Raw genomic sequence first — 26,222 nt, forward strand, 5'->3', positions numbered from 1 at the left:
AGGATACTTCCGCTTCAGCCGAACATAGCTCGGGACGACTGCGTAACAAACAAAGGCCACTGAAAATTTCCGACGAATTAGTTTAATTCTTTGTTTAATAAACACTGTCAGTGGACCTCTTTTCTCAATCATTTAGTAAGGTTGTGTGTAAACGCTTGCTTAAATCAAATCGACTACAATTTTTCGCTGGATTTACAAAAGTTTCAGGTACATTGATTTTCTTCATACTTCTGTGCGTGTCAGTCACAGCTCGTTTGCATGTAGTAAATCCCACAAAAATACAAGAAGATAGAAAAGGTGAATTTTGGTGTGAATTATGTGTGGTGAAAAGAAAATGACGTGATATATAAAAGGAGGAGATTATGTCCATAGACAGTGAGCACATCACACAGGGAAACTGCTATTTTAACCAGATATATCAGGGTACTGTAGATCTAAAACAATGTGCAGTGCTAAAAGAAGATGCCATGGTAAACAGAGCCAAGTTACACGTATAAACCAGCTTTCATCATCGGCAGAAAATCCTACCTTTAAACTTTTATCCTTTAAGCATCTCATATTTCTTATGCGTGACCTGTACTAAATCTTCTCTCATTTGCTTACAGTGACTTTTTTTGTCATAACTGAACGACTAGTTATTATTATTTTATTTCATGGCTTTGTGTTGGCTCATTTTCTTTATGTTTCATCATCTTTAATTAATGCCAATAACATTAATAACATCTCTTGATCCCTGATCTAGTGAACTAGCATGAGGATGTGTTCATGATAGAAACTACAAAGCACTTTTCTATGTCGCTCTGAATGAGAGTGTCGGCTAAATGCTGCAAAAATTTAATACCAAATTAAAAACATAAGCAGTACTAAGTAAAGATTCATGCCGTATGTCTTGTGGGAGGGAGATCCAAAGTTTGGAAGAAAACAGACAAAAACACTTTTTTTTTGTGTATTGTTCTTGGAAAAGAAATTTCTAGGTTTGATTATTTTAGATCCCACTGTGGAGTTTATGCAGCTAGACAGAATGCTACTAGTCCATTTATAGCTTCAAGATCAGATCATTTCAATTGTATTCTTTATTGAACAGGAAGTCACTGAAGTTCTCCTGTACTAGATTAATATCTTTCCTCTTCCATGGAACTGTACTGTAAGTTTGCTCTTTTGTTCTATGCTTCATAACTCTGAAATTTAGTGGACGGTGTGTAAGACATTTGTAATTTTGACCTTAATTTGTCTTATTGAATCCGCAGCATCAGGAATTAAGATGTGGACTGCAGAACACACTTGAGGGCTTTTAGTGAACATAGTTTCACACCATTCACACTCTCAGGCTAGCATGACACTGACTGATTCATCATTCTCTCCGTTATACATTATACATCCACCGGCCTCACGGCAGCTGTATTTATTTGTCTTGTAGATTGCTTGAGACTTAATCTGCAACTCCCTTGTTCTCATTTTATTTCCTTTAAGCCATTTTGTATGGCATCAGTGAAGTCAATGTGACAGCATTACAAAGAGTAACAGTATAATCATAGCTAATCATAATCATATTGATTGCTCTAGCATTTATAGATAGCATTTATTGCTCTTGAGGTGCTGTCTTTTTATATGTACGAACGCACATATATTATGCTCTGGGAATAGATGGATCTGGTTTACTGTACATGTCACCATAGACTCATTTGAATGAATTTTTGCTTACAAGAATTCAATATGTATTTGTATAAAATTTGAAATGTGCTCTCACTTCAAAGTTGTGAGGCAGCATTTGTGTTTCTCATTAGTCAGAACCCATGTTTGACCTGCTGCCGATGCTAAACGCAAGTTGATTTTTGTCATATGGAGACTTTATTTTCGTTAAAGGAATTTAACAACATTTCAGAGGAACATACGGGATGGCTACATGTTAGATAACTAAAGCAGATGTTCTATTTCTGCTTGGAGCTTCTACACTTGTGACTCATTTTGTGCTGCTGTAAATTGTTCCACATGGAAACGCTAAGGATTTCCTATTCCTAAAAACAGTTCATTCACGAATCTCAACCTTGTTTCAGTGAATAATCTCACATTTGTACTTATAACTTAAATGTTGTACATAAGAACTTCTGCTATGATCATAAACCCTGTCCTGTGCTAATTAAAACTGTATGCTCATATTGAACAGCCATTCATCACACATAGTACTGTTTTGATTTTATAGTATGCATCAGTATGAGACTAAAAGCTTCTAATCCTGGTATGTGTACCAGTAAATGTTTTTTTTTTAACTAAGTTAATGTCATGTAGTTCATACAGTATGTTTATGTGAAAAATACTTATCCAGAACTGTTATATGTTCTTGTTATTGTTTGCTTAAATACCGCTATGCTGCTTATCCTATAAAACATCCTTCAGTCTTTATAGGTTTGCTGATTATATGCATGACTGTTGCTACATTGTTTGCTAAAGAGCTAATGCAAAAACAGCATGCTAATAACTAATGTTTACCATTTGATAGAATTTGACTTTTCTGCCTAGCTGAATTATGCTAGCTACTGTAATTGGTACATACAATGGATTTTGGATACAATACAGATACTACTGGTAATTTTAAGACATTAGCAGAGCTTATTTTAGATGAAATGGATTTCAAGCTCAGACTCATGTTTGAAACTGCAGTTCACCGAGTTATCCATATGTTATAGTGATGAGTAGGTGGTGTGCCTACTAAAGAGAAGATGATAATTTGGCAAAATTCTTTTTTTTCCTGATGAGACTGTTTGAAAAACATTTTGCTGTTCCAACAACTTGAACAGTACTTGTGTTGTGATTGTGTGTCTATCCACAGCACTATTTCCTCATTGTGTTTGGCCACGATGGCCAGAAGCCTCTGGAGCTCCGATCTGAAGAGGAAGCAGAGTGTGATGAATGGGTGGAGTCCATCCAACAAGCCAGGTAAGCTAGAAACAATTGTGTGCTAGTGGATAACATGTAGATAAAATGACAGCACTGTGTTTTTTGACTGAGGATAAGGTAAGGAAATTTGTCGGGACAGATCAATGAGTAGAAAGTCAAGCTGTATTCAGCAGTTGGAATTATCACTGGAAATCAGAACTAGCAACTGATTAACAGCACTGAGCTTGACAAAACAGTTGTTCTTTTCTCTCTCAGACTCTTGAGAAAGCATTCCTGCCAAAGTAATTAAGAATACAGAAGACTTCTTATTATTGCAGGTGTCCCCCTCGGGTAGCTAGAGCATCATAGGGGATATTTTTGTCACTTTGTTTTTAAATTTGATCAGTCCCAAAGTGAAAGACTGGAAGGAGGTATAGAGTGATGATGATGCCAGTAAAAAACAAACACCATCTGGAATCTGAGGCACTCAGACTTTGGCAGCCTAGTAGACACTTTGTATACAACTGAGGCTGTGGCATTTAGATTTGGCTTGCGTCATTAGTGAGGTCTGCTGGAATGACATGGATTAATGGGTTACTCGTGAGCAGATGTGTCTCAGAGTATTGGGACTATCCCCTGAGTTCATCCAACCCTTGGGCTTATAGTATTCTCCTTACTCTGTTGAGAATTTTGACTGTTAGTTCAGCACAGTTTGTTAATGGTGAGTGCACAGTAAAAAAAATAAAAATAAAAATGAAGCTGACACAATGGATATCAGGCTAGATTTCAGTCTGATTGAATATTTGTATTTAAAAATTATATGTTGGAATTAAGGTTAGCATTTTAATAAGTATTAATTTATGTACTAGTGCATGATTATTCACTTACTGTATATTGTAAAGTGTTACCAGTGTATTTATTTCCTAATAGCTCTGACCTCCAGTGATCGAATTAGTCAGGGGCAGTGTGAACTGAAAGTAGACTAAATAAATATTATATTTCTCCATTTTGTGTCAGATTTCATTTGACAATTTGACATTTCAGTCAGGTAAATACAGTAAACCTACAGAAAACTAAAAAAATAAGTTGTATAAAGAACAGTCATAATGAATTCAGTTTCACAATTCAGTACTACAGAAATGTGATAGAAATATATGTTTACAAGGTCTAATTTCTGTGATCTCTCACTGCTGTGGGATTGACGAGCACAATTTGTTTTGACCGTGTGGAGATTTATTAAACTCCACTCCAGGCTGAGATGACATCATCATGGGGTACTTGTGCCAGCCCGATTTAAACTATGCAGTTACAGCTGTCTTTAAAGATTATTACTTGTTACTAGTATTTATTTTATAGTATGCATGCCTGTCAAATTCAGTATTTTCAGTCCATTTCTCCTGGAGAAGGTTGTGAAATAAAAATGTGGTCACTGTTACTTACGTTTTAATATATTTGTCTTCTACAACAACCTAAATTGCTTTTAAATTTTTTTGTAAAAATATGCTAGTATGGGATATTGCTTTTAGAATAATTAATTTTAATAATAGCATTTTAAAATCTATATTTTTTTACATTTTATTTTTTATATGAAATTCACTGGAATTGCTCTTTAAAGGCATCTTGTACTGTATGTAATTTAAACAGAAACGTGACTGGAGATAAAATGGACTGAAGTGCCTTAAAGAAGAACACTGCATTTTTTTAACAAATGGCTTCTTTAAGAGACTTATAATTTTTATAGTAGTTCATCTATGTGATTAATACTGACTAGCGCTCTCTTTCTTGGCTATTCCCAGCTATTCTGACATTATCATCGAGCGTGAAGTGCTCATGCAGAAATACATTCACCTGGTGCAGATTGTGGAGACAGAGAAGGTGGCAGCCAATCAGTTACGCACCCAGTTGGAGGACCAAGACACAGAGATTGAGAGACTTAAAGCAGAGGTAGATGTTTACAGTGACCCATTATAGCCTTCGTATGTGTTACATGCAGTGTGGGATCTTTTACAACAGTTTTTTTTGACAGTTATTTTCTTGATTATGTTGTTAGAGGATTTCCTGTTTTGTAAAATTACACTTAATAGTATTAAAGATTGATTGATCAGCAGCCAATTCATAATGGTCTTTATACATGATAAACTGTTGTGTGGATTTTAAAAGGGGAGGTGTAAAGGATATAATATGCATAATGTGTTGTTTACCTATAATATGGCGCTTTGCTAGAATAGCATTTATTTCCTCATTCGTTCCTGTCAAATTCAGTATTTTTCTCCTTGTGAAGGTTGTGAAACCGATATCATTGAAGGCTCAGTAAAACACAACAGAACATGCTGGTATAGGAAAATTATCAATAGTTTGGTGGAGTGTGTAATATGGCCTGACACATATTAAAGATGGGCATGCTGTTTTTTGTATTCATTTATAGTTACATTTAATATAGTAGAAGGTTTCAAACAAGGTCCTATTATCACTTACATTAGAGCAGCTATAAACACTCCCTCTCGCACCAAGATTTTCCTGACTGCAGATAGTCCAGAGACAAAGGAAATGCAATGATGTCTGTGTCTGTGTTGGAAAACTAAAGGCTATGGCTCTACCTTTGACTGGAGAAACTTTTTGAAAATGAGAAAATAAACATATAATCACTGAAAGGTTTTTAAATCTGTTTATATGGTGCATCTGCTGTATACATAAAGTCCTTGTGTAAGAATGAATAATAAATTCGAACTAGTGCACACTAGTGCTCTCTCTCTCTCTCTCTCTCTCTCTCTCTCTCTCTCTCTCTCTCTCTCGCGCTCTCTCTCTCTCTCTCTCTCTCTCTCGCTCTCCGCTCTCTCTCTCTCTCTCTCTCTCTCTCTCTCTCTCTCTCTCTCTCTCTAACTATACATACAGTATTTAACATATATTTAATGGCCTTCTATTTGACGTTCTGTTATTTACATATTCATTATGCTTAGTTGGATTTTGGCTTTAGGTAATAGAAAATCAACAGGTTGTGTGATATTAGCTTAGAAGAGTGTAAATCATTTTCTCCTCTGCTGGAAATCTGCTGTCTTGCTGAGATGCAGCACGTTGCAATATGGAAAATTGCTTTGGTTATTAAACTCTTCAAGTCCCATTATGTTTTACTAGGGAATTAGCCATCCCTGAAGATTAGTTTAGTCACCATGGGGATAGAAATCAAGTGTCATTATTTGTTTAGACCATTTATTATTACTCACTGCTGAGCAAATGTCAGTACATAACTCAATATGATACATGTGATGTAAAAATCAATACTTTATTGATACTTCATAACCTTTAGGGTAGTTAGTAAAAACAGACCTACATGTCCTACCCCCAAAAACTGTGGCATTTGCAATAGAATTGTTACTGTGTGTACACTTTCAAGGTTATTATTGCTACTGACAGTGAAGCGTGAAAGTGGTATGCAATCAGTTTGTCACTCACGTGGTACATAACCATGCTACAGTGGAGATAGGGACAGTGCAGGTGTATTTTATTTTATTCTATTTATTTATTTATTAGGGATGAGCAAGTACAGCATTATCTGTATCTGTATCCGTATCTGTTAACCATATGAATTATCTGTATCTGTATCCGTACTCGGAGTGGGTGGGGCCTAACCCGGAAGTAGGGGCTTGTCTTGAAATGGGCGGGGATTTAACCGGTAATAATTAATTTGTCATATTTATAACACTAGCTTACTACCTTTATGTTTTTATGAAATACAGCAAAAACGTGTCAGACACTCAGTGTCTGGTTACTGGTTAGAGACAGCTGAAGGTTTAAAAAAGAAAAAAAATCTCCGACAGGCAGAGACGCAATGAGAGTCACATTCTACCAAGCAAGCACCACGTCTGAACGAACCCATGTTTACCAGAACTCTACTGGTTAGTAAATACGTATTATTAACGTTACAACCCGAAGTAAAAAAGCTGAAGAAACCCTAAACGTTAACGGAAAAGACCCGCGAACCCGAATGACTGAGGGAGAGACAGAGAGCTGTTCTGTGTGTGACTGTGAGTGAGCAGAGGGAGACACAGCAACACAATACATCTGTATGTGTGTAGGGGAGGGGCGCTGTGACTAGCCTATCACAGAATGCTGACACAATCAGCTACCCAATGATGATTTTCATTCAATCCGAGCACAGATATTGACTCGTATTACTCGTATAATACTCGTACTCGGCAGAAGTGCTTTATCCGTACCGGATACTCGTTTCAGCCGAGTATCCGGCTCATCTCTATTATTTATTTATTTATTTATTTAAGAAATGAGAGGCCTGCATTTCTACATTCCTTAATTACAGATCTGAAGGATTCTGCTGCTCCTTCAGCAATTAGCAGTGCCTTTGCTAGCTATGTACTTGTGTGGTTTTAAAGGAATAGTCCAGAACTACCACAAACAAAATATATCAACACATTTATTTGGGGTGCATTTCTGTTAGATTAGTTCTGCTAAGTTTATAAAAGTGGCTAAAAAACTTTGATGAAATTTAAGTGACCCTTGAGTGCCACTGAAATTGTTTGCCTCCAGAGTTGTGCCCTGTACCAACAGGAGGTACCAGGAGGTGGAGGAGGTGCTTCTTGACCTGTGCAAGGAGCAGCAGTTACGTTTTGAAGCTTTTACTCAGGAGCAGGTTGAGAGCTGGCAGGCCAGAATGGGGCCAAAGCCTGGGCTGGTCTGTTGCCAGTGGAGGGAATCCAGACTTATTTATATTTCTCAGCACCAATACACATTGCACTTTCAAAAACAAATAACAGAAATGCAAACCAAAAGGAGCCATCACTAGCTCATGGCTTTCACCTCGTACAAGGTTAAAATCATGCTCTTGTGCCTCTGTGTGTTTGATTAGCCAGCTATGACTTCCAACGACTTCTCTCTCTCTCTCTGTGTGTCTCAAAGTAACACACATAAGTAGACTGGTGGTAGTAAAACACAGGAGACAATTCTTATTCATTACTTGTTGGTTCAACACACTTCCTCTCCATCTGTAGCCAGTGCTCAACCAAGTCACACCTGTTTATTTAAAACTAACCTATGACGTAAGTATAAAGCAGTGAATTTCTGTCAATTTAAATATATATTTAATAAATGAAAACAGAACACAAATTAAAGTAAAGGTCTTATCAGTAAAGGTCTTAGTCACATTTGAAAAGATGTGTAACTAACCAAAGCTGATCTTCATTCATTCATTTTCTACCGCTTATCCGAACTACCTCGGGTCACGGGGAGCCTGTGCCTATCTCAGGCGTCATCGGGCATCAAGGCAGGATACACCCTGGACGGAGTGCCAACCCATCGCTGGACTCACACACTCTCATTCACTCACACACTATGGACAATTTTTCCAGAGATGCCAATCAACCTACCATGCATGTCTTTGGACCAGGGGAGGAAACCGGAGTACCCGGAGGAAACCCCCGAGGCACGGGGAGAACATGCAAACTCCACACACACAAGGCGGAGGCGGGAATCGAACCCCCAACCCTGGAGGTGTGAGGCGAACGTGCTAACCATTAAGCTGATCTTATGTAATTTTATTCAAGTTCTAGCTTGAAACCAAAGCATTTTCCTTCTGAAAAAGTATTTTAAAAAAATATACATACTGTTTCATTTTACAAAGAAATTCCTAAATATCATTCTACAATAATCCATGTGCCCTGAAACTTCTATTATAAGAGTTACATGCAAACGGGCTCCATTCTTTCTCAGAGCAATAAAACCAAACTGAAGCATTGCAGAAGCACTAGATATAGATTTGATTGAAAATTACTGGAGTATTCCCTTAATCATGCTGAATAGATTCCCTCTGGCTGTGAGGAGTGAAAGGTGGAAATTGCTTTTAAAGCTAATTTATGACACAGCCTTTTATCAAAGTTCATCAGACTCCAAAAATGTTTATTGTTTGTGGCAGTGATACCTTGAAAGTGATCTTTAATACACATATATATCATCAATTCATAGCATAAAGAGCAATTACAGTTTTACTCTGCATCATGGTAAACAAGACTTGTTCACTACAGCGTACATAATGTGGGCTCAGTTCACTAAAAGCAACATACTGTAATGTTTAATGCATAATGCATCACATTAACTGATGTGAGGGTTTAGAGTCATACTGCAGTGCACTGCTGGGTCTTTCCAAGTGCTACAGGCTGTTCTGGAGAATTTGTCTCTAAGGAATATGAACCAATTATCAGTATTATACTTGTAGTTTATTAAAATCATTTCTGTAGCATTCTAAAGGTCCCTGTAAGGTATTATATAAAATTTGCATTTTTGATTAGTAAACTGATTTATTTTTTACCTATATATTCTTTATTAACAGTAATCTACAGTGTTTTGATGGAATAATCTTCATCTTTATGTTATATAATACATCTACGATGCTAACATACATCCATTACTAATGGATGAAGCCTTGGCCTGGAGGTGAGGTCGTCAGGTGGTGCCCAACCTTCACTGGGTGTTTCGACCCTTAACCACAACACCCTCCAGTTGGTGGGTCAGCAGTAACTGGCCAGGTCACTGCCCCTCTCCTCCAAGTTTCCAGCTTTTATCCTCTCTATTATGCCAGAGCCACCAGGAGGCTCTCTCTGCCACTTCCCCCAGCTTACGAACAGCTGCTTTCCTCAAGTGACCTCTCAGTCCAACCTTTGTTAATAGATTCTACACAGATTGAGCTGGGAATCCCCGACATCCTACTTCCACCGTCATCAGCCAACATGTCCACCCTTTATCCCGACAATCTTCAACAAGTTGCTGGTATTTGGCTCTTTTCCTCTTACTGTAGCAGCTTCCTCACAGCCCTCCTCCCACGGCACCGTCAACTCCACCATGATGATCTTCCTTCCCTCCGGAGACCACATGATGATATTGGGTCTTAGAGTTGTAACCAGTATCGCCTCGGGGAAGTGGAGTTTCCTCCCCAGGTCGACCTCCATTTCCCATCCCTTTGCTGACTGCAGAAGGTTCTGCTTAGCTTGGCTGTGGGCAACAGGTCTTTGGCCTTCTTTCACAAAGGCAATGGTGCTCAGCAATGATCTTACTCTGGCTGGTTGTTTCTTCCTCCTTTCTTGCTCCAGGATGTCTGCAAGCACTGACAGCACCTTGTCATGGCGCCACCTGTATCTCCCTGTGTCAATGCGGTCTTGCACCCTGACAGAATGTGTGCCATTGTTTCTCTCCTGCCACATAACCTGCACAGTGGGTTCGCCCTCCTCCCCCAGCTGTGCAAATTGACTGGGGTTGGTAAGGTGTCATACACTGCTCGGAGTAGAAACGATATACGGAAGGGCTCCAGCCGCCACAGTTGGGGAGGTTCCACCTCGTCCAGGCACCTTGGGTTGCAAGCTCGATGGATTTTGCTCTTCTCGTTTCTTCCTCAAGGTTTTGAACTTCATCCAGGATCATGGTTCTCTTCTCCCTCCCATATTATGTTAGTAATATATTATGTTATATTTAGATTTTTGAATTATCATTATGAATAGCTGAAAAAGTGCCAGAGTTTCACTTGTGTATATCTGTCTTAGATTTCTTCTCTACTTGGCTCTGTTAGATATAATCTTGTGACTAGCTGAAGTGTCTGTTGGTCTATGCTAATGAGTTCTCTTATTTATTAAAAGTAATACATTGTGAGCAGAGTTTACCAAGATATATTGAAGGTGTTTGTAAGCATCTGCAGTGAACATAAGCAAACTTTTGTTAGAATGTGTTAAGTTTAATTAGGTTTTAAAACCTCTCAGACCTACTCAAGCTCACTGGCTTAACTCCAGACAAGGCTAGCTTAAAGCACTCAGCACAACCCTCACAGCCCATCACAACTCAGTTGGACTCATCATGTGTCATATAACAGAGAGAGCATGCAGCAAGACTCTTCTCTGTTCTGCAACCTTTGTTGTGGAATGAACTTCCCCTAGATGTCCAAACAGTTGAGTCAGTGGGTGTCTACAAAGAACAAATAAAGTCATAGATCTACATGAAGTACTTAACTTCCTTAAAATATACATGTCATGTGTTTTTTCATACCTCCTGTAAGCCACTTCACCAGGAATTTGCAGATAGCATTGGGGACGAGTAATATTACTGCTGGTCATACTGGAGCCACTGTCTTGCGATTCACAAAAGCTAATCCATCTACGGATGGCCCATAGTACAGTACCGGAACTTATAAAAGTTAACGGCAGCGTTTATGGAAGATCGGCCACAGCGGATCAGAATTTCCTGATTCAACAGGTCATTGTCTTGTGCCTCCTCAGGACCTCCTGGTGCACATTGCACTCGAATGTGATCAGAAATGCCTCCACATTGTCTTCCACCATTAACTTAGTGAGTTGGCGTTGAGCATCGCGGCTGGGATTAGGGAGAAGGATTGAAGCTACCTGTAAACCTCAAGCAGTTCAAGCAGTTCCTGGGTGGCACTTTTAACACTTTTGGCCAGCTTCTGTGTAACCACATGTTGATGGAGTCTGGACTCCAGCAGGGGCTGCAGGACTTGCTGGTCGCTAAAGCTAGGGGCCTCTTCTGTATCCAATGCCTATGTTATAGGGGCACTCTAGTAGGGTGTACATGGAAGATTAGAGTCGGAGATTAGGGTGCAAAAACAGAAAAAACTTAGGGGGCAGAAAAGGTGCAGCAATCTTAGCGTACCATATTGTGGTGAGAATTTTGGCCTCAGTGAGGGAGCTCCGGGGGGTCCACAGCCGAGGGGTTGTAGGGACTCCAGGCAGTAGCGGTGATATGAAGATGGCGGTACCAGGAGCATGGTGCAGGCTCAGCACGCAGTTGAAGCTTTGTTCAGCTGGAGGAAAAAAGAATAGCCAAGGGAGTCAGCGCGTGAACCTGGCTCTTGCAGGAGAACCACTGTGGCATTCACAGACCAGCAGAAGACCACAGCGGTTCTCCTGATTGGCCTGCTGCATTTTGCCGGGAGTTTTGCTGCCAAGCTTTATGCTCCAATCCAGAGGAGCTGACTTTGGTGCTGAAGGATCTGGTGTTGTTGTCAGCAACGCTGGCCATGGTTCTGCACTGCCGCTGTCTACTCCTAACAGCGGACTTTCTAGGGCGAAGTGTGGACTTTTGGTGAGATGCGCCGCCATCACACTCCTTAACAGGGTTTTAAACTGACTGTACATGTACTATGAACTAGTAAGCCAGGAAGAGGGCGTACTTATTGTTAAAGACTTTAAAACACTACTGTAAGTCACTCTGGATAAAGATGTCTGCCAAATGCCATTAATGTAAATGTAAATGTGTTTTCCATTCAAGAAAATGATTGTTATTCTTAAACTTAACTGTATTCGAGATGAGTCAACGTTAGATATTAGACAATAAATCTATGTATAGAAATGATCGTTGGTCACTTTATGGTAATAACCGTCATTTAACACATTTTTCTTTAAGCTTGCTTTAGTTCTTATACACTCATCTGCTGTTCTTCATTCAGATGACTTCATTCAGTTTACATACTGATTTAGCAGCAAGTCATTATCTCGAAGTGTGGTTGTCCAGTATCCATGAAACACGCTCATTGATAATGACCTAAAGGGCATTTAAACCGTAATTTGCATACAGATTAAAGAGGTGGTAAAGGCACAGTGAGGTGATATTTGAGGCTGGCTGAGTGAAGAATGGAGATTGTCCATGGAGAGGAAGTGAGATGTTTATCTGCTGTGAGAGGATCCACACATCCTCTTAGTGACCCATATTCCTGAGTGAACTTACTTTTTTATGTGTTTGAGGCCTCTGTTTTATGTGACTATATACCACAGGTCATTATCAGAAGAAGAATTGATTAGTCATCATTGGCTTTCTCCACTTATTCTCCAACTATGATTAAAGAAAAAAATCAGTATTCTAGCTATCCAGTGAATCTGTAGATTGGATGATTGTCAGTGATGGTGGATTTCATGAAATAATCTGATATGAGTATAAAGGCTGTTTTTATATATACGTAGTTCATAAATTCTATAGTCAAACATCATTATTAATTAATTTAAGGGCTGAATCCATAGAATTTGCCCATTTTGTCTTTATTACTAAATTCTGATATGATAATGGGCTTAAACATTATGCAAAACCTAAATAATGACATAAATTTTCAGTATATTGCTCAAGTGTTGAAAACTCACAACATCTAAAAATATAAATATTTCTGAATTGTTATTATGGAACAGTTATACAGTTATATAGTTTAATTACACCATATAGTCACTTGGAGTGTAACAATATGGATCAAGTATGAGGCACTTGATTCAATACAGCTGCATGTTGAATAATACATTCAATAGAGTGCATAGTAATACAGGCTATTTGTCATAAAATACGTTAAATCCATATTCTCTCTGTAGGAATTTTTACATCTCTGTACATCTTAAAACAGGAGAGATGGGGGAGGGTCGCTTGTTAAAAATCAAGCTTCTCCTAAGCACAGGGGTTTAATGAGCCAAAACACTAGCATACTAGCGTGCTAGTCAGTGCTAATATTGATGAATGAGGACCAACGTAATGTAGACAAAAACACAGAGACTCTCATAGTTTGCTGCTTTAAAAAATGTCTGCCGTACTTCAGTCCAGGTTAAATAAATAACAAGAAAGATTATGTCTCAAAGCAGCTTTGGAGAAGTATAGAAACAGAATAAAAGTTACTGTTTATCTCTAACATCTATCCATAACGAGCAAGCCTGAGGCCCTGGCAAGGAAAAACTCACTGAGATGAAATGAGGAAGAAACCTTGAGAGGCTCAGAAGGGAACCCATCCTCATTTAGGTGACAATGGACAGTAAATAATGTCCTTTCTACGACAGTTTGTAGTCGAGTGGAATTACACCAGGAAAATGGGGTTGGATTGAATTCGGGTTGAATTTAATCCACCAGGGTTATTTTTATGTTTTGTGTGGACATTTTGCTGAGACCCGACAACCTTACACATTACTGAAAGCCAGAGAGCTAATGCTGTAAATTAATCTGTTATATTTTTCACCACATTTATTGCACAGCTTTTGTTTTTTGTGTTAAGTCGTATTTTGATAAATTGAGAATTAAAACTAAATGAAATGGAAAACTAAAAACATTTTCAGATAATCCTTATGTTTGCTGTATCATAAGAATGTAAGAAATGTCAAAATATAAAAAGTGTATCATATCTTGACACCACTGCATCATAACATACTGTATCATTTCTTATTGCATCAGTATAGTATATAACCATTTATCTATAACTATAACTATTAATGTATTGTCATACCCCAACACTCTGCATAGAGTATTTTAATTAAAAAAATTTCTTTGTCTTTTATTACCAGATAGAAATCTCCAGAAAACCGTTTCATTGTTTTCCTTCTCAGACACTGGTAGATTTTCTGGTTTGTATTAATTGCTCAGGGATGGCACAGTGCTGCAACAGGTAGCATTGCCACTTGTAAGGGGAAAAGAACTTGTTCAAAATTGGTGAATGTCTTTATTTCAGTAAGAGCAACAACATAGCCCATCAGAAAAGCTGGACTGAACAACAAGCATCTAAAACTTATACAACATAAACATTTTGAATTGATATTATTCTGGTATTCTCTTTAAACTATTCCTATTCCCATGCTATGATTTGTTCAACAAGTGAGAATCTTTCATTGTGACTATAATGTCAGGACATTAGCTGCACAGGATTTTGGCACCTAAGAGAGGCAATTGAGGTGATTGAACTAGGATCACACCAAACACCTTTCAAACAGGCATACCTCATAGTTCCAGGTTTCTCAGTTCAGTTCTTAGCTCAGATTACTATTTATAAAGAGTTTTACATCTTCTTTCCATGTCTCTACATGGGTTTCAGGGCTGTTTGGTTTTCTCTGTCCACCCAAAAACATGTGAAGAGGTAGAAAATTGTTCCAGGTGTAAAATGGTGGTTGCCTGATGCCCTGTGATGGACATCCGATCCCGAGTGTATTCCTACCTCACTCTTAGTTCACCTCTAGAGCCATCACAAATGAGAAATGTACGAATGAATGAATGAGTGAATAAGAAACTGCTAATCATATAGATGCCATGCATAGAGATTAGGCCATGTATTAGGCCATGTATTTTACAATTTAGGCTGTATATTTTTAAACATGTGTAAGAGTGTGTTTGTGTTATTTATTATTATACCTGTCTGACTTTTCTTCAAGATTGTAGCCTTGAACAAAACCAAGGAGAGGATGCGTCCTTACCAAGTGAACCATGAAGAAGATGATCCAGACATCAAGAAGATAAAAAAGGTAGCAAGGTCTATCAGGCACCCTATGCAAAACTCTAAATTATGCTTCTTTACTTTCCCAAAGCTGAGGAAAATGCTTTTACAAAACATCACTAATATATAAAACTCAATGCTGTCATCTGATTCAAATCTGAATAAAAAGAGCATAACTGTTGCCAGCATTGAATCATGAAACCAAAGACTCTAACCATTTTGGCCTGTTTTGAGCACCACTTAATTTAGAAAACATTATTTCAACAGAGTATAGTGCAAAGTACATATGTATCTTACTTTTTCATATGTAGCTGGGTTGCTGAGTGGTGCAACAGAAAAGACAGACAGTCCATAGCTTGGAGTACAAAAGAACAAAATATACAATGTGTGTAAGGGATGGCATACTGCTAAGAACAAAACCAGGGAGACAACTGGGGAAAAAACTTTTTACTTCAGCAACTACCAGTCTGGTGTCTTATATTACTCTGGCTTTTTCCCATTCTACATTCTCCAGGGCTTGAAATAATATCTATGATGATCATCATGATTAGATTTTTTTGAGTAAGAGTTTATTTACTCTGCAATTGACCCATACCTCTTCTCTAGGTTCAGAGTTTCATGCGTGGCTGGCTGTGTCGGAGGAAGTGGAAGATCATAGTTCAGGACTACATTTGCTCTCCTCATGCAGAAAGCATGAGGAAGAGAAACCAGATCGTATTTAACATGGTGGAGGCTGAGACGGAGTATGTCCACCAGCTGTCCATCCTGGTAAACTGCTTCCTCCGGCCGCTCCGCATGGCTGCTAGCTCTAAAAAACCTCCCATTAGCCATGATGATGTCAGCAGCATCTTCCTCAACAGGTGTGTCTGTCTTGCGTAACTACTGTATTTGAGTGTATGTGTAGGTATCTGTGTTGATGGGTGTGAGTGTGTATAGTGTGGGGGTATAGGTGTGTAGTTGCATGGATGGGTGTGGGTGTATATGTATGTATGTATGTATGTATGTATGATAAGATAAGATAAGATAAGATAAGAAGATAAGATAAGATAAGATAAGATAAGATAAGATAAGATATACCTTTATTCGTCCCACAATGGGGAAATAAAGGTTTATCTTATCTTATCTTATCTTACATACATACATACATACATACATACATACATACATACATATACACCCACACCCATCCACGCAACTACACACATGTATATCAGTGTGTGTGTATGTATTTATGTGTGTATGTGTGTATGTATGTATGTGTGGGTTTGTGTACAGTGTGGGGGTATACATGTGTAATTGTGTGGGTGTGTGTATGTATGTGTTTGTGGCGTGTGTGTATAGTGTGAGGGTATAGGTTTGTAGTTGTGTGGATGGGTGTGGGTGTGGGTGTGTATACAGAGTGGGGGTATAGGAGTGTAATTGTGTGGATGGGTGTATGTATGTGTGTGTGTATAGTGTGGGGTATTTGTGTATATAGTTGGGGGTTTTGTTCCCAAATGTCCGAGTTTCAATTCTATGTGAAAAATTAGTTTATAAAACAAGAGTACAAAGATTTTTTTACCCTGTTCATTTCCTCTTTATGTCTTTAGTGAAACAATCATGTTTTTGCACGAGATATTCCACCAAGGTTTGAAGGCAAGGATAGCAAATTGGCCCACACTGGTTTTAGGTAAGCAATCTCTATTCGTTTCTCTGTTCAGAGCCTGATTGCTGCATTTTACCATCATACTACATTTTAGCGTTATTCTCAGCAAAAGACGCACAGTGAGCTGTCAGTTCAAACATCAAGGACGAACCTCCTCAATTGATGCACAGCGCCTTAGTTAAACACAGTCAGTGACGTCTGACTTCCTGCTATCTCACCGTCTGCAGACACACACACTCGCACAACAATGAAATCCTCACAAAACGTTGTCTCATCATTCCAGCTCTGAAGGCCAAGATAAGCATTCTCCAAACCTGCCAATAAAACCAAGGCTTGTTTGATGACCTTGGCTCTCAGATTGGGGTCCAGTTCTTTTACAGTTACATCAGTTAGGTGGATTTATCACAAAAAAACTTCCTTTTGTATGTTTGAAAGGCAATTTACAGTTAGCAAAATGCTTTCTGAACACAGTGGTTCTAGGTGATGTTTTGCAGTGTTCTGAAAATATTATGTAACATTTTTTAGGCCATTAGACTCTAGTTAGTTTGGGAGTATTGTATAAATACTTTTTACTACCAAACTTTAAAATGTTAACTTTGATGTTCAGTAACAAATTAGTGTAGACCTGTATATCCAGGTAAACCTGTCTCAGTGTTAAAGTGCCTGACGCTGTCCATCCCTCCCTTTAGCCGATCTTTTCGACATTTTGCTGCCTATGCTGAACATCTACCAGGAATTTGTGCGGAACCACCAGTACAGCTTGCAGGTTTTAGCGAACTGTAAACAGAACAGGGATTTTGACAAGCTGTTGAAACAATATGAGTCCAACGCTGCATGTGAGGGACGGATGCTAGAAACCTTCCTCACGTACCCCATGTTTCAGGTATGACCAACACTTTACAATCCATCTACAAAAGAGAATAATTTTTATCTATTGCTATATTGTCATGTATAAACACAAGCCAGTTTATTGCTTTTTTTTATTTATTTTCACAACATTCACAGTTCAACCATACTTGCTGTATTTCAGACAACGTCTGCCACACCTTCTCCTAAACAGGGACAATTCTATTTCTTATTTTTTCCATTCATTCATTTCTAATTTCACAAATTGCACTTTTAAGAATTGGTGAGAAGTCCAACATTAACCAGGGATCCTTTAAGAAGACTACTTGAGGTTTCAGAACATTTCAGATTTTTCCAGAACGAGAAAAAAGAAGAAAAAAGATCAGATTTAATAGTGTAGGACCTCCCAAATCTGTGATGGCTCTAAATACAGTAAGGGCATTATCTACAAGCAAAACTTAACCTTTTGACTACAAACAATGCTGAACTATGCTTGCTTCTATCTAGTCTGTGCATCTTTGAAATGGATGATAAATCAGGGAAACTATAGGCCCACAGTTATAGGATCTTGGTTCATTCCTGGAATGAATACAACACAAGGTAAAATAAAATATGATCCATAAAATCAACAACATATTTTTTCATATATTTATTTGAAAACTCCCTCTATCCCACTCAGTGATGATTTTATCACTGCACCTGTCACAAGTGCTCCCCCAAATCATTTTCTTAATACGCCCAGCTTAGATGTACCAGCGGGTGGGTGAGTTACTGTATCTCTTGAAGTTAAGAAGGCTTTTAACACAGTAAAGTGGAGATACCTTTTCCTTGTAATGGAAAAATGTGGCTTCTGGATGAGTTAATTTCCTGGATCAAATTTCTTGAATAAGTTGATTCAGTGACAGTGCAAAATTACGGCGTGCTCTCATCCCTTTTCTCACTTCATTGAGCTACTAGCTTAAGTTTCCCCCTCCTTGCAATTGAGTCTTTAGTGATCTGACTTCGAAAGAACATAGACTTAAAGGGTATTGTTCACAAAAAATCTCAAGTACAAGTTCAGCTTTTAAAAGAGTGAGCTGCTCCCTGTGAATTCCCAGATTCTCAACATCCCACATTCACTTTTGGGTAAAGGGTTCAAATACCTTGTGATATCCATCACTAAGTCTATGTTTGTCTCAAATTTCCAGATATGAGTCTGATATGGAGCACTGATTCTGCCTCCCTCTATCTCTCACTGGCTGGTTAGTTAAGATGACCATTCATCCTTTTCCAGCATAGCTCAATTTGGTCCTCATATAAAACATTGTATCTCTACTGTCTAAGCTGATTGATACTACAACCCTGGATTTTCTTGCTCAGCTTAAGAATGGTTGGGGAGAAGGCCTAGGTTGGGTCGAGTTGTCTGAAGAAAAGTTAGGACTTGTTCCAGTGCACAGGATCTATTATACTAATGCCAAGCTCGTTAAGATATACTCCGGTGTTAGTGATGCATATAGTTGATACAAACACTCTCTGGCTGAGCTCCTCATACAGTACACTGTGGGCTTGTCCAAAACTATTTAAATACTGGTCTACAATATTCAAATTACTGGGTGACTTCAGCATAACCCTTGATCCAAATCCACTTTCAGCCATCTTTAGAGAGGACTTTTCATGCTGCTGAGTGTCTTACCGAGTATCTTTATTAGGTAGATTATTATTTGGAAACGCATTTCAGTTCTACTCGTTTGGATTGATGAGATTTATTTGTTAAAAGCTTGAAAATATTAGATTCTCACTCAAAGGTTTCTTAAAAACATGATGAAGTATGGATTCCCTTCATGGAGAATGTACTGACTCTATAGTACTCTCAACCACTTTATTTATTTATTAAATAATTTAATTATAACATGTATAGTTGTGTTTATATTTATACTATTTTTATTATTTATTTACTCAATTATTTAAAAGATATGTATTTGTTATTATTTTTTAACTGGTAAGAATAGTTTTTCCATTTGGTTTATATTATTTTATTTTATTATTTATTTATTATTTTACTTTTATGAAACAGACAGTTGATTAGTCGAATCAATTAGCAGATTTAATAGAAAAAGAGCAGGGAAGACAAAAATAGATTACTTACAATTATTTATTTACCCTTTTCTATTTCTAACCCAGTTCTATGATATGTACTTTGCTTTGTTTTGACATTATCTTGCAGAATCTTAACTTGTAGTGAATGTTTTTTTTTTAAATCTGTACCCTTGTTATTCTGTGAAGAAAAAATACAATGAAGAAATAAAAATGTACATTCTTATTCTTTTTACACTGTTTTTTTTTTTTCCAGATTCCACGCTATATTATAACTCTGCATGAACTCCTGGCTCATACCCCGCATGAGCATGTAGAGCGGAAGAGTCTGGAGTTTGCCAAGTCGAAGCTTGAAGAGCTGTCCAGGTAATTTAGTATAGACATGATGGCTGCTTGACATTTTTTTAGCCTGTCAATGGAATGAATATTGAAGAGATGTGATGTGATTTTTTTATTGATAAGCTGAATTGTGTCTAAATCTGCTTATCCATATTCATTGTCAGAAGGAGTCCAAATCTTTGTGTCTTTGTGTGTTCAGAGTGATGCACGATGAGGTGAGTGACACTGAGAACATCCGCAAGAACCTGGCTATCGAGCGCATGATTGTGGAAGGTTGCGACATCCTTCTTGACACCAGTCAGACATTTGTGAGACAAGGTGAGTTCCATTCACCACAAAGATCCTGCTGTGAACCTCTCCTGAACTTTAGGGCCGGTTAGGGTTAAGGTTTTTAACAGTATGTGTAAGTCTGAAAGAATCTAGCTGGGAGTTATGCTGGGAGTAACATGCGTTGTCAAAGTTTACTGAACTGCTCTTTGTGAGGAGTTGGAGTTAATCCTAGGTGTAAATCTTAAGCATGTAGTACGATATATCGCAGTAAATTGATTGGTGTTTGAAAATGAGGCCAGTGATTTATCAAAGACAAAACTGAAATATAATTTAACCTTATAATAAATCTGGAGACAATTTTTTTTTAAGTTGAGATGTACATTAGTGCATCACCTTATATGGAATTTTTCACAAATTCTGTAGCTCTTTGTTGCTACTAATACGTTTTTAATGAAAAGAACATTTGTGTAAATGTATATAAATAAATCTGTTTCGTATCCAGCTTGACAACTGAGCCCTATTCAGAGTGAATTAATGACATTTCATGTAATGAATGTATTCATGCAAAGTAAAAAAAAAAAGCAAATTAAACATATTATAAGCTATAGTGTCAGATACAATGAATGTAGCCCCACTTTCAGTGAGAATCTCTACTGACCGATTCCCCATATTGACTAAGAGGTGTTTTAGAGATTTATTACTGTTTTATGATGTGTAAATATTTATTTGTTAAAAGAAAGATCAAACAGGATAAATATTGGATTTGCATTAACCCTGAGTGCTCAGGATAAGAAAGTATTGGTGTCATGAGACAGTAAAGGTGATTAATGTCTTGTATCCTGTAATGTTTTGCATTGCAGATGAGAGTGAGAAATGACTAAATGTGCTAACAATAATACCTTGTGCAAATCACAGCATTTCAAAATCACAAGGAGTCACAAATTAATGGTTATTTCCAGGTAAAATAACTGACTGTAAAACAACCCATAAAATTCATATTGAAATTGGTTTTACTCTGGGATGAAGTGGACTTGGCTGATAATGTTTATTTTACGATCAGCCACATTGTTATGGCTTGTAGCTTATGCAATGAATTTGATCAATGATTTAGTCGAGAGAGAGAGTGGCAGAGTGCTTTCAGACTTTTATGAGTATGTATGTATTATTTTTGTCATTGACATTTTTCAGCCAGTCATGTCAATATTTTCAAGTTCAAAAAGTAAATGTTGTCTCACACACACCGTAGCTCGGGAGGCAAGCTGGCTGCACCTGCTCAATGTGAGTCACAGACACCCACACACACACACACACACACACACACACACACACACACACACACACACACACACACCGCTATTTAAATTCAAAACAACATTGTAAGAAAATAAAACGGTGAGGGTGAAGATCTTAATGAAGAAGAATTTTATTCCATGGTCATGTTAATCATGGTCACGTTCACCTTGGCTTGGGATTGTTACAGGCGTTATCACCCAAATGGTCAGGTGATACTATAGTTTAAATGATAATCACAGTCACGTATACCCTTTGTTCAGTGATGGTCCTGCTGCTGCTCCCAAACTTACAATTGATGAAGGTTATTCATTTAGAGTTCTAAACGTATTGCCTTGTGATACTGAAGCATTTTTGGGAATGAGCTCTTTCTGACTTGTATCTTGGAGTGGATTCTGGGTGCATACAAGGTCATTTCTTGGCATCTTGGCAGCTGATCATATGAGTGAATAGGAGTGGTTTTTATTTGAGTACAGGAAATTTTACATTTATATTCAAATAAGAAGCATGTAGGACTAAGAAAGTTTACTTTTATTAACATTGAAATGTACAGGAGGAAGTTTGCACGACACTGTGTGGTGCGTTGATGGCATTCATGCATTCATCTAAAGAGAATGCTTTATCTTGGTCTGAATAATGTGTGTTCTTCTTTTTTTTTGTTTTGTTTTGTTTTAGGAAATCGAACCAATTTTGCAGGTACAATCCATGTGAGAAGAAAAATATTAGTCATGTACTATTTCATAGCCTGTGGCATAAAGTGAAGCAAATCATAGCCACTTTAAACTTTTTAACTATAAACTAATGATTAATGGTTAAGCATTAAAAGAAACACGAAAAATGTTCAGTCATGTTAGTTTCTTTGTAAGTAAGGAATTTCATGTAACTGGCATTTTTAGTTGAATATTTCTGCTGTATATTACGTGTTTATCGAGTGATTAACCTCTGAGTAACTGTCTAAAACATAAAGCTGTTTATAAGCAAAACCTGTACATGTTCCTAGTTACGATCCATGCATTATTTTTGAGATCAAATAAATGAAGGATGACATGCAGTAGTAGTGCCTCAATCGGTCATTCCTGAGATATTTCTTGGAGATATTTAATGAATCATAAATTCTGTGATTTCAAAAAAAAAAAAAAAAGGATGACAACCTTTTTGAGCTCTGGATCAATAGCAATCCATACTTACGACTGTGGAAATTAGTGGCTGCACTTGTTTTCAGTCTTAGAGAGACTTTTTGTTACTCTGTCATTTTAGTGTAACGTGAAGAATTTTTCTTGATCTGGCTTCTTTAGAAGAGACATAAGAATAAATGAACATATTTTTACAATTTGGTGATTGGATGCATCTGGACCATGATTGCACTATGCCAAGAAAAGAACATTGCTTAGCTTTCGCAGGACTTCTTGAAGGTGGACACAGTGTTTTGTAATAAAGGGTTGCATAATTATAACAGGGGCTGCTCATGAAAGGCGCATTTCAGGATGCACAGGATCTTTTTTAAACATATGGTCAGAGTGCATCACCATTAGTCTGGATTATATGTCAGATACTGAACCCAGCAGATGCTTAGTTAATGGTCGGTGCATGTTATGATCATGGACAACGTTTTGAGAATTTTTTTTTAGAATTGGTGAGCTTGTTTTATCTTCCTTCTTTCTTCTCACTTCACATTGGATAGCAGAGACCTTGCAAAAGCTCCACTGATTTGTTACTGTAATGTCCATTTTTTAACAACTGAAGTCTGCTTAGATTTCACCATCACATTCAAAGCACACACACATTCAATCAAGCTTAAAAGTCCAACCAATTGCAAAGACCAACAAATCTTATTTTGTTTATTTTAAATTGTCCTGTAAATGCCTTGCTGTGACACAGATGCCTGCCTCATCATTTTCACTGCCTACACATAGGTCCAGCAAAAAAGTAAAGATGTTAAAGAAGGTTTTCTTTGTTTAAACAGTTGGAACCTTCAGATTATAGAGATCAAATCTATTTTTTTCAAAACCCACATTAACAAATACATCAGCGTATAACAGAATGCAACATATTTTAGGTATAGACTGTCCACCCTGTGCCCCCCCTGTGCCCACCCTGTGCCCACCCACCAGCGGTCTCATTTACACAAAGCATACACTGTAAAGTTACATGACAAAAAACAGGGACAGAAGTTTAGAACATTTTGTCTGATTGACTTATGCAGTAGAAAGCATGAAAATTCTCATTTTGATTCTACATATATGGATAAATGGGAAGGTTCTCTTTAGATTAGCTCTTCTTGCACCATCCAAAGATATATTCACTTGTTTGAACAAGTGAGTAAAGATGATTGTGTGGTATCCGTAAAAATAAATATTGAGATTGCACTGACTGCTTGGAAAGTCTATATGGAATTATAAGAAAATGAAAAATTATGACCTTTTTCATTGAAATGTAATTAAGAGTATTGATTTTCAGTTGCACTTAAAATCCTTATTTTAAAATCCTAGTTATTCTAGTGAAATTCAATTATACAAAGCCACAAAATTTTTCAAGATTTTTCTGTCTCTGGTGGAAAAAGCTATTATAAGCGACTCTCTTTTTTTGGTTACACTGTGTATCCTTCAACACCAAATTAAAGTTACACACGTTTAAAAGAGAATTCAGGGCAGTGTCCCAAACTACATTCTAAGCATTAAATTCTCTGACTCAAACTAGAGGATATAACTATCTTGCAGCCTTGGCAAATTCATCGTAAGTCAATGCAGCTCGATTCTGGCAAACACATTATATGAGTAGTTTTTATTACTTTCTTGTCCTGCCTAGGCTTACTGTCAAAATAAATAAATAAATAAAATTAAAAAAAAATTGAGCTACAAAAGCAGCTCTAGGTGGGCATAAGGACAGAAATCATCATATTCATATTATTAGAATTATTTTTAGATTTTTTAAGTTACACATTAAATCAATTAATAGAAGTTGGTTTTAACAGTCAGTTCACTGGTGCTGTAACATGCAGTCAGGATGTGATTGTGTATACTCAGAATGTGAGTGTGTATTCTCAGAGTGCTCTTTATCAAGAGTAATCTACAAAATGTCATCAAAGTATATAAAGGGATTTAGAACACCAAAAGTGGACGCATAAAATATAGAGCATCTATCAGAACTCAGGAACGGACAAAAATTGGTTTAGAAACACACAGCATTCCAATCAGATGAAATATTATTTGTCTGATAGGAAAGCTGAACCTGGTCATCTCCCTCTGTACCTGGATGGGAGACATCAGTCAGCTCGGATCAGGAACAGCATGTCCAACCCATCACTCTGAACACTTGGGCCCTCCAGGGCTTTCTACTCAGTCCACTGCAGTTCACTCTGCTGACCCGCAACTGTGCATCAGTTATTAGTATATTGATATTGAAATATCTTTTTGCACTTTATTCTACACTATACTGTACCTGTGACCAGTCGGTGCTGCACTTTTGTCCCATTTTAGAAATTATTATACCACAGCACTTTATGTAGTCCTGTGTAGGTTGGTGTAATTTCTTGTACTTTCTGTGTTGTTCTGTGTAGCACTCTGATCCTGTCAGATGTTGTAGAGTTCAAATCCCAGGTCTACCAAGCTGCCACTTCTGGGCCCCGAACACTCAATTGCTCAGTTGAATAAAATGAGATAAAATATAAGTGGCTCTAGAAAAGGTCATCTGGCAAAATGTAAATAAAGGAATGTTGTTTTGTTTCACTTTGTAGTGTATTAGTTGTGTATGACTGAAATGACAGTAATCCACTTGACTTGACTTGACATATAAGCAAGTAAACAAAGCAAGAGAAAGGTTGAATCAAGGGCAGAGGGACTAAGAATAGGTAGACACATTTGGGAAATAAACCAATGGCAAGACAGTAGGCAGAGACGTGACCAAAACCAAAACAACAGCACATATCAAAATAAACACACAAACAGAGATTGCCAGAGTGGGAAACATGCAGGGCGCTCAGGGGGATTTGTCACAGGCACCGTTCAGTGCAGTCAGAAGGGAATATTTTCACTTTGGGGAATAACCAGGTTTTTAAAAAAGGCTTCAGTGTTATGTCTTATTGAAACGTGTTATGTCTGAATTTCAGTTCAGAAAGACCTTCAGTTTTCAGAAATATATAATGGAAAATATAAAAATTTCACTATTTGAAGTGTTGTCTCAAGCTTCCACATAATTGTCTTGTGCTGCTATCATCTGTTTTTACTATTAATCGTTGTGTCCTGTTAAGCTTTTGGTGTGAACTCCAAGGGTTGGACAGGCTTTTTTCTGTTCCCTGATTATAATACCCCAAAACTCTGGATTCATTCATTTTTTGCATTTTATCTATACTATTTTCTACCAGTGTTTGAAGATGTTACATATCCTCCTGTGTGGAATTAATCAGCAGACATATATGTAATTATGTGACAGTTTGATGACTTGCACTTGAGTGACAAGATGAATCCAGTTCCATAATCCAGTGTTGCAGTCAATGTCAACCATTTGCAGGGATTAAACTTAAGATGTAACAGATGCAACAATGTATTTTGATAATTTGCAGCACAAAGATCTCTGAAAAGATTGTGACACATGTATTACTTTGGATGACTAATCAGCCACCACTCAATGATCACAGGCCCAATCAGAGACCCAAGT

At 37.6% G+C, this 26,222-nt stretch overlaps 1 protein-coding gene across 4 annotated transcripts in view; it reads left to right on the forward strand.

Moving 5' to 3' along the window:
• Positions 1-26,222, forward strand: part of rasgrf2b (Ras protein-specific guanine nucleotide-releasing factor 2b) — a 70,579-nt gene that overhangs the window by 19,859 nt on the left and 24,498 nt on the right. For all 4 annotated transcript variants that reach the window (XM_060884095.1, XM_060884096.1, XM_060884098.1 and 1 more), the window contains exons 2-9: positions 2,828-2,934; positions 4,671-4,818; positions 15,045-15,134; positions 15,713-15,966; positions 16,696-16,775; positions 17,441-17,634; positions 19,927-20,036; positions 20,209-20,327. In XM_060884095.1, the coding sequence (XP_060740078.1) occupies positions 2,828-2,934; positions 4,671-4,818; positions 15,045-15,134; positions 15,713-15,966; positions 16,696-16,775; positions 17,441-17,634; positions 19,927-20,036; positions 20,209-20,327 (1,102 nt within the window). The remainder of the gene's footprint in view (positions 1-2,827; positions 2,935-4,670; positions 4,819-15,044; positions 15,135-15,712; positions 15,967-16,695; positions 16,776-17,440; positions 17,635-19,926; positions 20,037-20,208; positions 20,328-26,222) is intronic.

Source organism: Tachysurus vachellii, chromosome 12, assembly GCF_030014155.1.
Source record: "Tachysurus vachellii isolate PV-2020 chromosome 12, HZAU_Pvac_v1, whole genome shotgun sequence".
Taxonomy (NCBI): Eukaryota; Metazoa; Chordata; class Actinopteri; order Siluriformes; family Bagridae; genus Tachysurus; species Tachysurus vachellii.